Consider the following 13,735-nt stretch of genomic DNA (forward strand, 5'->3'; position numbering starts at 1 on the left):
ATCCAGTCCTCCATCCAATCATCCAAGTCCTCTGTAACCGGGCAGCAGGAAAATACGACATGAGAGTATGGCTCTCTAGCTGCCTCGGTTTCCGTTGGTCGTTCTCTCTCTCTCTCTCTCTCTCTCTCGTGTCTTTCCTGATTTGCGAGTGTGGCTGAGTCTTGGCGCTAGTCTAAGAGGTAGTTAGCGCAGCAGGTGACCATAACTCGGTCACTGCGCATAATTAGGAGGGGTCAACAAGAGGTTGCGACCCAAAACGATTCAATCCGAGACGACACTCAAGTTCGAGAGCTTTAGCTAATCGGTCGAATTTATTCTACTCTCTCTGAATTTATTGCAACTTGTATTTCTTACGGGCCTATTATATATATAATCAAGTGAGTTCAAGGTTTTCTTGTGTGGTTAAGTATAAAACCAAAGGGTGTCAGTGATCTTGTGGTGTACATCATCGTCGAAGCGTCAGTTACGTCCACCATCGTCGTCAAGCCGTGGATTTCACCAGCATCAGGACTTGCTGCTAAATACCAAGGAAGATGCAGAGACGACCAATCCCACCTGTAAGTCGTGTACCCCTTTGATCGCCATGTATATAATTATATTATTACATGCGCATATTTTCTCTCTCTTCAGCGTGGTTAAATATTTCCATCACTAAATTTTGCTCCCGCTCACAACGAATATATCCAGGCGTTCCGAATCTATAAATTACTCGCTGGACATCTTGTAAATAAATAAATTGATTATAAATTTAAGTAATAAAGGGGAAACTGTACATATGGGAATTTGGTTAAATAAAATTTGTCAATTTCATTTCTATTAAGTATTCAACTTTAATTATCACCAGAGTCCTTTATTTAAGTTTATTTCAGTCGCGTGTCCGGCTCAGGACGAGTACCTGCTTCCTGAAATCATTTCCCGTCTTTTGGAACCAGATTTTAGAATAAAATGAGTATCATTAATAATAGTAAATTTAAGTAAATCAGTATTTTCGGGAAATTAATTAACTGTGGTTCTTGGCAAACTGGACACGCAGTTGCCAGGGCCCACCGTTATACCTCGTCCTTTTCCCTCCAAAAATGTTTACTCCATGCCAGGAAAAGCTCAAGTCCGGTAGAGAACCCCGACTTAAATAATACTGGGTGAACAGACAGATTAAGTAACACTACAATCACAATTAAACTCGACTTAACACTCCAAAACTTACGTGTAACAGATTATTACGCACACCACACGAGGAATAACATCACAAGTATGAATCCTGGGATCCTAAATCGCAAAAAATTCTCCAAATATAAATCAATTCGGAATAAGATCTTACAAAATAATAAATGGAATCCCTAAGGTTATACTTTTGACCGTAAGACGTGCATATTGTGCCAGTTTCAAATCAGATGACTGAATGCCCGACTTAACGTGTAAACGCACCGTCAGCGAAAATAAGATGCGCTAACTGTGAGAGCGTTTGTTAAAATCACAGAAAATTAAACTTATGAATAAAATGATAAATTCACTCTTAAATCCTATTAAAATAAATTGAAGGACATTCTTGGAATTCACTCAAAATTTATTCTTTTAAATTTAAAACATTAACGCCTTTTAAATAGCCAGGCGATGGAAGAATCTCTTAAACTGGAATTTAACAGGCGTAGACCATTCCTTCATCCTCGAATGTTGCGGATATCTCTCAAAACTTTCATCAAATAACTATCACCAATGATAGCATCATCCGTAAAGTACTAATGTAAATTGGTCACGACATACTAAAAAAATTAAATAGTAACTTCAAAGAATTAAAGAATTTCCCTACAGAAATTTTATATCCATAAGTCTGTAATCCAATTATCTCTAATAAGGTAAGAGCACGACCATCAGCGCTTATCGGGGCCAACGTTGGTGCAATCGAATGTATCCAATCAATCTCATATTGATTGGAAATGAACAGAAAGATTGGATTCGAATCCAAGTACCAACGAGTTTGTATCTCAATTAAAATATAGTCTAGTAGAACCGGTGAAAGATCCAATCCAGGACCAGCAATCTCGACATGTTGGTGATTAAAATACATTTTCAATGATAAACTCTGAAATTACCGAGGTTCAGTGTATAAATTATTAAGAAAAATTCACATAAGGAGTATTAAATTCCTCACTTTTAAAATGTAAATGAGTTTTAATAAGAAACTACCCAACTTACCCCTTAACATTAACGAACGTACGCTAGCCGTAAGATAAACTTGATAAAAACGCAATGTTTAAATATCATCTTTTCTTATTTTTATAAAAGAAAAAGAAATATAATAATAATCGTGGCCTTGCTAAATCAGCCAAATTAAAAACTGACTACGAATTAAACAAGCGAAATACAAAAATTCTAAAAAAAAACGATTTTCAGACTCCAGGCAACGCTATATAGCCTGAGAAAAATTTTATCGAAATATCAATTGATATGATAATAATAACCCGTAAAAATCACTCCACAGGCATATCATCCATACATGTGACCTTCATTTTCTATCTCAGGGTAAATTTATTACAGGTTATCATTTAAATCCATTATTCATTAAAATTATTCATGACAAGTATATATATATATATATATATATATATATATATATATATATATATATATATATATATATTTATATATATATATATATATATATATTGGAATCTACTATAAGTATTGCTCATTCTCTCACTCACACGTGAGAGATATACGAATGGCCACATACGCGGGACAAATTACACGCCAATGTATATAGCACACAGGTACTTACAGTCTCCGTTGTAATATAAAATGCGTACAGGTTCCATTGGTCTCAATTATTAATTTGGCAATAATTATTGCGACAACTCAAATCAACTCTGATTGCCAAGTGTCCCATACACTTTACAAATTTCAATAATTGCCAAATGGCGTCCCAACAAAGAAAAATTTTACGGCAACAGCAACACACCTTGCTCTTACAATTGCTTATTCACGTCTGACCATGGCAGCACGTGAGTCCCATGCCGGCACCTCGGCCGGCGCACTCTTATAATGTTTTCTCCTTTCAACCAATGGAGCAATATACCTGTCGCATGTTAATTTGCTCATTTACACCAACATGATGCATGACTTGTTTGGCATGTAATTTGTCCATTCCCGACATTAAATGGCCATTCCCATATTTCAGAGCCACTTAATAATATAATTTTATAAATAAATCTCACATTGTTTTATTTATAAACCCCGTAAATTTATTTATAATAAATAAATTTACTAAGGCCAACTGTTGCGTTGCCGCGCATGCGTCAACCAACCAAAATAATAATAATAGTAAGTAAATAATTCAAATAAATAAATACGCAATTATTTATTCCAGCGTATATAAAACCCATTTTACCGTTTATAACATTCAGTAAATTTTACTGAGTTGAACGCAATTTTTACCTAGGAAATTAGACAAATAATAGAAACACAGTAAATAAAATAAGATAATACATAAAATAATAATAATAATAGTAAGATAATAATAATAATATATGAGACGTGTTGAGCAGCGTGTGCTGCCGTCTGTTGCCCCTCTCCGACCTAATGCGAAGATGCCGCGATATTTAAATATCGTGACAAGGTTAGGGAAGTAGTAAAGGGTTTGAGGGATAGGAAAGCAATGGGGGAGGATGGTATACCGAATGAAGTGTGGAGGTATGGGGGAGAGGAAGTAGTGGTAGCGTTATGGGAAATATGTAATAAAGTGTGGAGGGGTGAAGGGTGGCCAGAGGGTTGAAGGGAGGGGTTGGTGATACCAATAGTGAAAAAGGGGGAGGGCAAAGTAGTGGAAGAGTATAGGGGAGTGACGATGACTCAGACTGCGTATAAGGTGTATGTAGGAGTGCTAGAGAAGAGATTGAGAGAGGAGGTAGAAGAAAAGGGGTTGCTACCACCGAGTCAAGCTGGGTTTAGGAAAGGAATGGAAACGATAGATAACATATATGTGGTAAATTATTTGATGAATAAGGAGGTCAGGAAGGATGAAGGGAAGTTGATGTTGATATTTGTAGACTTGAAGGCAGCGTTCGACTCGGTGGATAGGAGGAAATTATTTGAATGTTTGAGGAAAAGGGGGGTTAGGGAAGGACTGGTGAGGTAGTGTTAAGTAAGACGGTTAGTAAGGTGAGAGTGGGAAAGGAGAGCGGAGAGAAGTTTTGGACGGAGAAGGGAGTCAGGCAGGGATGCCCGCTGAGTCCCCTTTTGTTTGTGCTGTTTTTGTCGGATATGGATGAGGAGTTAGAAAAGGGAAGATGGGGAGGAGTAGAGCTGGGAGAAGGGAAAAAGGTGTATGGTTTGGCGTATGCGGACGACGTGGTCCTGATGGCAAAGGAGGAGGGGGAAATGAGGGGAATGATTGGGACACTGGAGAGATACATTGAAGGAAAAGGGTTAGAAGTCAATACAGGGAAGACGAAAATCATGAGGTGTAGGAAAGGAGGGGGTAGGTATAGGAAAGTTAGTTGGCGATGGATGGGAGAGGAGATAGAGGAAGTGAGAAAGTATGTGTATTTAGGGTATGTTTTTAAAGCAAATGGGAATCAAGAGAAACATGTGAGAGAGAGAGAGAGTAAGAAAAGGAGCGAGTGTGTTAGGACAGATCTGGGGAATAGGAAAAAGAAAGTTCAGTAATGACTGGGGGGAGAAGGGTATGGCTGTTTGATAAATTAGTGTGGTCGGTGGTGAGTTACGGAGTAGAAATCTGGAGGTGGGAAAAAAGGGAGGTGGTGGAAAACCTGCAGGAAAGGTACTTGGGATGGGTGTTAGGGGTGTCGAGGAGGGTTCCGGGATATATGGTCAGAGAAGAGCTAAGCAGGGATGAGATCATGGTAAGGGCAGGAATGAGAGCTTGGGGGTATGAAAAAAGAATAGAGGAAGGAAAAGGAGGAGAGTTAGTGCGAAGATGTAGGTTAGAAATGAGGAAAATAGTGAAAGCGGGAAAAGGAGTAAAGGGGTGGGAAGGGGAGAGGAGGGACTATTATAAGAAAAGAGGATGGCACTTAACAGAGGTAGAGGAGAAATGGGAGAGGGGAGAAATGAGAGGGGAAAGGCTAATAGAAGTAGATAGGAAAAAGCAGTGGCAGGATAGATGGGAAAAGATTAGGGATTCGAAGGGAAATAAAGAGTATAAGTTTATTAAGGGGATAGGGATTCCGGGGTATTTGAAGAGGGGCTGGAAGGAAGAGAGGTGGAGAAGGGTAGCGAGGTTCAGGCTAGGGGATGGGATGAATGGGGGTAGGTATTGGGGAAATGAGGAAGAAAGGATATGTAGGGTATGTGGGTATAAGGAAGAGACTTGGGAACACGTGTGGGAGGTATGTTCGGGTTTCGGGGTAGAGAGAGGGTGGCAGGAGATGAGGAAAGAAGTGTTAGGAGAGGATGGGCAAGGGGAAGAGTGGCTTAAAGATCTGGAAAGGTTGAGGGGAGAAGGAGGGGAGGATAGTTAGAAAAAGAGCAATGGAAACGGAGGTCACGGGATGCGTGTGAGGGAATGGAGGAATGAGAAAAGGCAAAAAGAGTTTTTTCTTTGAAATTTCTTTTTCTCTTGTTGCCCCGAGTGTGAAGGACGAAGGATGAAAATTGTAAAGGATGGAAGGATGGAAATTGTAAAAGAGTGTGTTATAGGACAAGGATATAGGTATAAGGAATTGTTTTTATGTAATATGAAGGTCTACGTACTGTTAATTTTTGTTAGTTTTTGTTTTGTTTTATGTATTTGTGGACGGAAAGTCCGGATGTAACCCGAAAGGGAAAATTTTGAAACCAATAAAAAAAAAAATTTCTCATAAAAAGTTGTGTAATTTTTAGTTGTTAAAATTACCATCACCTGCACCAGATCCTCTAAATTAATTCGCTCATTTTACACCAAAAAATTTAGAATTTATTTTATATCCCTCAATTTTTGTGACTAGTGTACTTTTCATATGTTGTTGATTGTAATTTTTCATTATATGGCTTTTCCATACGGGCACACACACACACACACACACATATACGTCCATCTCTCTGAAAATGTCCGAATAGCATCTTAGGACCTTTAATAGTTGACGTCTGCTGAAAACTTGGTCTTTGAAATTCGGGTCAAAACCAATAATTTCACGAATTTTTAGAAAATCGTCGATTTTCTTAGCGGGAAGTTGAAAATTCACAACCATAACTTCTTCTCATTGCTAATGCACGTTATTTGTGATTTAATCGTCGTATCAAGTCGGATTATGTACAATATCCTGAAACAGCAAAGGTCGTAGAAATTTTCTGAGGTTTGTAAAACCATCTGAAACTGGAAGAAATGCTTTTATTTCGTGTCTATCTCTGGAAATCAAATCATTCTAACATTTCCGAGAAAAATTTATTAACCTCTCAATTTTAAGAGTATATGTTTATAATGCAGATTACTCTATATCTTGCTACTAATGAAATTAATTAAGAAAATAAAATAGTCAAATAAAATTGTTTTTAATTCACTCAATCGAGATTACTTTGAAAATTTTGAAGGTTAAATTATATTTAAAACTGCTTCATGCTAAATTTCAGGGGATCCACTTCGTAATGTTTACTCTAAGATGTTGGTTTTACTTTTTTGTATAGTTCGTATGGGTCCACTGCGTTTTCGTCCCAAGACAATTCATCCCTGACAATTTATCCCCAAAATATATAACAATGACAGCAATTAGTTACAACACGGGAAGAAACAAATATGAAACCCGACTTCGCAACAATAAAAAAATAAATATCAATAACTCAAACATTATTATTAAAATATGAACACTTTATTTTTGACAAACTTGGATCTATATTTGAGTAATGAACAACTTAATAGCAACATTTATTATCTAAATCAATTGAAGTTACATAGTCATTCCAAAATACGTGAAAGTCATTATGACTATCAATACATTGAACTCAAAATTATCACAATTAAGAATTACAAAAAATACTGTTATAATGTTTTTAAACAACTGGACAAAACCAGCAAATGACAAACAGTCCCACATTAAGAAAAACATAAATGACAGAGTATAATAAACAAATAATAATATCAATACGATGTCAAATAACTAAAGTATCAGTCGATTTCATTAGAATTAAGCTTAATATAACTTTTAGATTAATTAAAAATTTTGAGTGTTAGACAATTTTCACGTCTGAGCATAAACTTGTAGCTTAGGAAGATTTTAAAGTAGAAATTTTTAGAGCAAGTTATTGTATTTCAAATTATAAATAAATAAAAATTTAATCGATGGTCTACATAAATTCTAATATAAATAATACTTTCGATAATAATATAATATCAATATCAATACGATGTCGAGTAACTAAATTATCAGTCAATATCATGAGAATTAAACTAAATATAACTTTGAGATGCTAATACTTTAGTGATATTATTAAAATGCTCTAATTTTTTGTCAACATAATAATCACAAGCGATTCGTTTCAATCGCTTCAAATAATTTTGATAAGCTTTCAAACGTCCACCAATAACATCAAGACCAGTCTGAATTTGATTCATCAAAATTTCAGTCTTATTTTGCTCATCTTTCAGCAATTTTATGAATCCTGCCATAACAGGGTGAGGTTGACCAACACGGGTGTTGAATCCAGCATTTCAACCTTCACATGGACTGTTGGAACGATTCAAATCATCCATTACAGCATTGTAACAATTCCACATCTTAATTCCAGATCTTCGGATAGCGAAGCAATTGGTCTTGAATTTAGCACAGCTTAAATCTGTGTTAACGCTGTAGCGAGTTGGTCGTAAGTCAATAGCGATTCACAATAGTTCGAATAAGATGGAACTTGATTGACTTAACGGCTGCTTCCCATTTGCCACTAAAATGAGGAGCGGTTGGCGGGTTGAACTTCCAGTCTGTGCCATCAGTAGCGAGTAAATGCTGAAGTTCCTTTAGCTGTCTCGATCCTGCTGCGAATTCTCTTCTTAGCGTGGCGTCTGCTCCTACAAAATTTGTACCACAGTCCGAGTATAGGGTACTGCAGGCGCCTCTCCGACTAGTAAATCTTCCAAATTCTGCGACGAAAGCGTCAGTAGAGTAATCGGTGACAATTTCAATATGTATAGCGGACGTAGCGAGACATACAAATACAGCGATCCAACCCTTACAAGTTTTCGCACCTCGACCTTGAAATGTCTTCAGTGTTACTGGCCCGGCGTAGTCTATTCCAGTGTGTAAGAATGCTTTAGATGGTCTTACACGAGCGGATGGCAATTGTCCCATTAATTGTTGTGCACAAACACTTCTATGTCTCATGCATACGACGCAGTGAAAAATGTAAGACCTGACTGGAACACACCCACCTTCTATCCAGACAGATTTCCGTAGATCAGCGAGAGTCCATTGAGTTCCCCCATGAAACGTTTTCTGCTGCGAATGTTCTATTAGTAGCGTACTTAAGCGTGATGATCTTGGTAAAATAGCTGGATTTTTTTGGTCATCATTTAGTAGCGAATTCTTCAAGCGACCGCCGACTCTGAGTACTCCATTGTAGTCGACGTAGGGAATCAATTTAGCGAGACGATGATTTCGTTGTAGAGAATCACCATATTTCAATAGTTTTAGCTCGTGTGAATAGTACTGACTTTGTGTATACTTTATCAGCAAAGTCTTTGCGAGTTCCAGGTCAACAGTAGATAGTGGTGTGGCCAGTGTGGACTGTGGCACTTTTTAGGTAGATTTTTCTAAAATCTAACATTTGTATTTGTCCTCATGGTCGATTTTTCAAGGAATTTTGTCACAACCTATCATAATCCGTTGAGTAGAGTTCGAAAATACCATTCGTTGAAAAGTTTATATATGTATGTATATTAGGGTGGCTCATTTGAAACGACTATTTTTTTTTTTTTGCTCCATTGACGGAATATTGTTCTAGACATAAAAAAAAAATTTTCCACAAAATTTGAGCCCTTAATTTTAATTTTAAGAACTCGCTAATTGAATTTGGAATTTTCCCATTCATTTAGCATGTAAAGTGGAGGTTTTTTTTTTTAATTATCTATGGCTCTGCTGCATTTCACGTTTTTTTACTGTCCATAGGCAGAAGTTGTAGGGGAACCTTTATACTTCAAAAGTTCCTACAGTAAAATTTATGTGACAGGAACGGGGTCAGAGTTAAAAAATGTAAAAGTCGGTTTTTAGCGATTTTTGCGTATTTTTTGAGTTTTTCGTAGAAAATATTGTAGTTACCGAAAAAAAGTAAATGACAAATTTGTAGGAAATCAAATTTGCTACAAAAAAGGTCCTGTAAGCCAAGGCTGTAAAATCTGTTGTTTCTGAAATAAATTGAATTATACATATGAAAATTCAAGATATCTTTGCAGTATATGATTTGTTAAATTAATAATTTAATTTTCATTTATTAAATGTTTTTCTTGGACATCATATTATTTTTTCATGAAAATACAAAAAAAAAAAATTCATCTATATGGGGCATTCCACGCCAAATCGGACGGTTTCAAAAATTGATTTTTCCGATTTTCTTCAATTTTTGGTATTTTTTAGTACCCCTCAAAAGAGGCTTCCCGGTAAATTTTGAGATCATTTTGATTAATGGTTCGAAAAATATCGAATTTAAAAAAAAAAACCGCTCTTTTTATGGTTTTTTGATCATAACTTTCGTAATAATGGTCGAAATTCAATGTTTTTTTTATTCAAAATTTTCGTTTTTAGTTGGCCTTTACAGACAAAAATGCATAACAAATATACGAAATGTTTTTGATCGAGATTACGAAAGTTATGATCAAAAAACCATAAAAAGAGCGGTTTTTTTTTTAAATTCGATATTTTTCAAACCATTAATCAAAATGATCGCAAAATTCACCGGGAAGCCTCTTTTGAGGGGTACTAAAAAATACCAAAAATTGAAGAAAATCGGAAAAATCAATTTTTGAAACCGTCCGATTTGGCGTGGAATGCCCCATATAGATAAATTGTTTTTTGTTATATTTTCATGGAAAAACAATATGATGTCCAAAAAAAAACATTTAATAAATGAAAACTAAATTATTAATTTAACAAATCATATACTGCAAAGATATCTTGAATTTTCATATGTATAATTCAATTTATTTCAGAAACAACAGATTTTACAGCCTTGGCTTACAGGACCTTTTTTGTAGCAAATTTGATTTCCTACAAATTTGTCATTTACTTTTTTTCGGTAACTACAATATTTTCTACGAAAAACTCAAAAAATACGCAAAAATCGCTAAAAATCGACTTTTACATTTTTTAACTCTGACCCCGTTCCTGTCACATAAATTTTACTGTAGGAACTTTTGAAGTATAAAGGTTCCCCTACAACTTCTGCCTATGGACAGTAAAAAAACGTGAAATGCAGCAGAGCCATAGATAATTAAAAAAAAAACCTCCACTTTACATGCTAAATGAATGGGAAAATTCCAAATTCAATTAGCGAGTTCTTAAAATTAAAATTAAGAGCTCAAATTTTGTGGAAAATTTTTTTTTTATGTCTAGAACAATATTCCGTCAATGGAGCAAAAAAAAAAATAGTCGTTTCAAATGAGCCACCCTAATGTATATATATATGAGATATAACGCAGTTTTGAGGACACGATTGCGTCTACAATTCTTATCCGATCTTAATGAAATTTTCTACACTTCTTCTATGAGCGATTATCACGGATAAGTTCGAAGATGGGCTAAATAGGTCAATTAGCTAAGAAGTTATGACTGTTTTAAATTTCCACGATTTTTCGAAAAACTCAGTTTTTATCCACTTTCAAGTTCATATAATTTTAAAACTAATACTCATAGACATTTTCCGTAGAAAGTATCGGAGAGCTTGTCTAACAAGCTTTAATTTATGACCTTGAACGTTATGTTTTGACCATTTCTTCCAATACTTTGATAGCCTTGAAAATTTTAATGGAATCAAAAAACGATATAAATATGGTTTTCATTCCACATAACTTATGCATTTCCCATTATAATACAATTTTGTCAGTTGTATTATATTGTGAACAAAATAACCTGCAAATTTTACAGCTATTTTATATTTTAAAAGTATTTCTTTTAATATTTATAATGTTTCAATCGTACCTGTAGTCCTATAATTATATCTGATCTTGCCATCGTAATAGCAATTACAATTATGATCTCATACTAATTAAATTTTCTATACTTTTTTTACGTGAAGGTTAGTTTGGTAGGTTACCTATATAATGTTTTGTCAAATCAACTATCTGAAGTTCTCTATCGAAAATAGTCGTTGTCTTTTTTTACCCTCACTCTTAAAAAATGAGTCTAATTCCATATCATGACTACACACTAACATGTATCACAGAATATGTATGTATTAAACTTTTTATATAGATTAATTCGAAAATCTACCTTCCATTTCGGCTGCCGAATGGCATTTTTTTTAAATTTAGCGATGGCACGTAGGCAGATTCTAAGCGTGCGAAGTAGTGGTGACAACTCAGAAAATTTATCCAGTAGCATGTGTAGCGGATGTGAATCTGCCTTGAAGATGGTAAAAACCAGACCTGGACGTTCTTCAAGATGTGATACCGTCTGCGTAGGGATGTCAAAAGATGGCCAGTTTTCTTTAGATTGACTGAGCCACTTAGGTCCCGTCCATCGTAGCGAATGCTGTTCTAGTTTGGCTGCTGTTAAACCTCTTGAAGCGCAGTCAGCTGGGTTAAATTTCCCTGGAACAAAAAAGTTGACACTTGGTAGCGATTCTTGAATCTTGGTAACTCTGTTGCGAATGTAGACTTTCCATCTAGCTGGAATGTTTCGTATCCACGTTAAGGATACTGCGGAGTCTGTTCACAAGAAAATTGGTACATTTTCTAGTTTCAAGACATTCTTGACGTAGAGTACCAGTTGAGCGAGTAATACAGCGGCATTGAGCTCCATTCTTGGTATAGATATAGGTTTCAGTGGTGCAACTTGTGTTTTGGCACACACTAGCGAAATGTTGGAGCTTCCAGTAGCGTCAGTAACTTTTAGGTAGACGACAGCAGCCATAGCGAGTTGTAAAGCTTCAAAGAATCCATATAATTCGATCAACACATGCTTTTTTACATGATTCCGGCGAGGTATCTGAATCTTGAAGATCTGATGGAGTTCGTCTCGAAATAAATTCCATTCTTGAAGATGCAACGGTGATAGGGTAGCATCCCAGTCGAAGTTCTGCAGCCATAGCTTCTGCATGAACATCTCGACTCTGACGATGATCGGAGCCAAAAACCCAAGCGGGTCAAACAAGCAAGCAATTTCAGATAAAATTGTGCGTTTAGTTATTGGAGATGCTTCTGGTAGCAAATAGCCAAACTGAAATTTATCCTGTGTAGAATTCCAGGTTAATCCGAGCACTTTTACTGTAGTATCCTCAAGTTCTCGTGGTGTATCTTCTTGGGTTTCAACTGGAGCGACTTGGGAGAGTAATTCCGTTGAATTACTTGCCTATTTTGCGAGCGGAAAGCATCCTGCGGCTCACATATTTTTTGTGTCGAGAGCAACTTGAATTGCCTCAGCGAGTTCATCTGCGCCTCCATAGATGTCGTCAACGTAGCGTGTACTTGTTAACGGTTCAACAGCCTTAGGAAATTTATTTCCTTCATCTTCAGCGAGTTGTAAAACTACTTTCCCAGCGAGATATGGAGCCGATGTTGTTCCATAAGTAACCGTAGCGAGTGCAAATACTGTTGGGATGTCATCTTTATCAAACCAGAGTATGCACTGTAGATGATGATCTTCTTTGTCAACAGCGATCTGACGAAACATTTTGATAACGTCAGTAGCGAATAGATAGCGATGACAGCGAATGCGAATAAGTACGTCACTGATGTCAACTTGGATCTTGGGGCCCACATGAAGTATCTCGTTGATTGATACGCCAGATGTTGTTTTCCAGGACCCATTAAATACCACCCTGAGCTTGGTGGTAGTGCTCTGTTCTTTGAGAACTCTCATGATGAGGTAACAAGTAGCTGTTCGGTGGAAATTCTTTAATTTCACGCTTCTCATGTGTTCCAAGTCTTTATATTCCTTCAAGAAGTCGTAGTACAACTTCTTGTAGACTGGATCATTATTCAATCGTTTGCGAAGACGTAGTAAAGCGTATTGTGCAGCTCGTAGCGAGTCACCCAGTTGACTTGGAGAAGATTTAAGCGGCAAGCGATCGACATATCGACCATCAGACTGTCTGTAGTGTGTATTGACAAAGTGTTGTTCACACTTTTCTTCATCTTCATTGCAGTGTATAGCGAATCCTGTCTGTGGCTCTTTTTGATACCAAAACTTGCTCAACAAGTCTTGTAATTGATCATCAACAGTAACATGATGACCATAAGCTGTCAATTTTGATGTAGCGGTGTCCACATAACCATAAACGATCCAGCCAAGTGTCGTTGACTGAGCGATTGGGTCATTGTCGTTACCCTTCCTTATTTTAGCATTGATTATATGTGCAGCTGGTGCTGCACCCAGAATGATGTCAATAGGTCGTGATGTTAAGAAGTCTAGATTAGCGAGATGCAGACCTGTTATGTGCGGCCATTTCTTCTTAGTAAGCGTAAATAACAGTAAGTTCACCGTCAGTAGAGCAAGCACATGAGCTTGGATAGTAATAGAAGCGTTGTTGTGTAGCGAATGCAGCGTCATCTTGCATGACCCAAGTAAATGTCCAGCTGACACATTACCAATCCCTCGTAATG

At 36.5% G+C, this 13,735-nt stretch overlaps 1 protein-coding gene across 1 annotated transcript; it reads right to left on the bottom strand.

Moving 5' to 3' along the window:
* Positions 1 to 7,796: 7,796 nt before the first annotated feature.
* LOC130673342 (uncharacterized) lies at positions 7,797 to 8,303 on the bottom strand. Its single transcript, XM_057478324.1, has one exon. The coding sequence runs from the start codon at positions 8,301 to 8,303 to the stop codon at positions 7,797 to 7,799; it is 507 nt and encodes a 168-aa protein (XP_057334307.1).
* Between the last annotated feature and the right edge of the window lie 5,432 nt (positions 8,304 to 13,735).

The sequence above is a fragment of the Microplitis mediator genome, chromosome 1 (genome assembly GCF_029852145.1).
Source record: "Microplitis mediator isolate UGA2020A chromosome 1, iyMicMedi2.1, whole genome shotgun sequence".
NCBI lineage: Eukaryota > Metazoa > Arthropoda > Insecta > Hymenoptera > Braconidae > Microplitis > Microplitis mediator.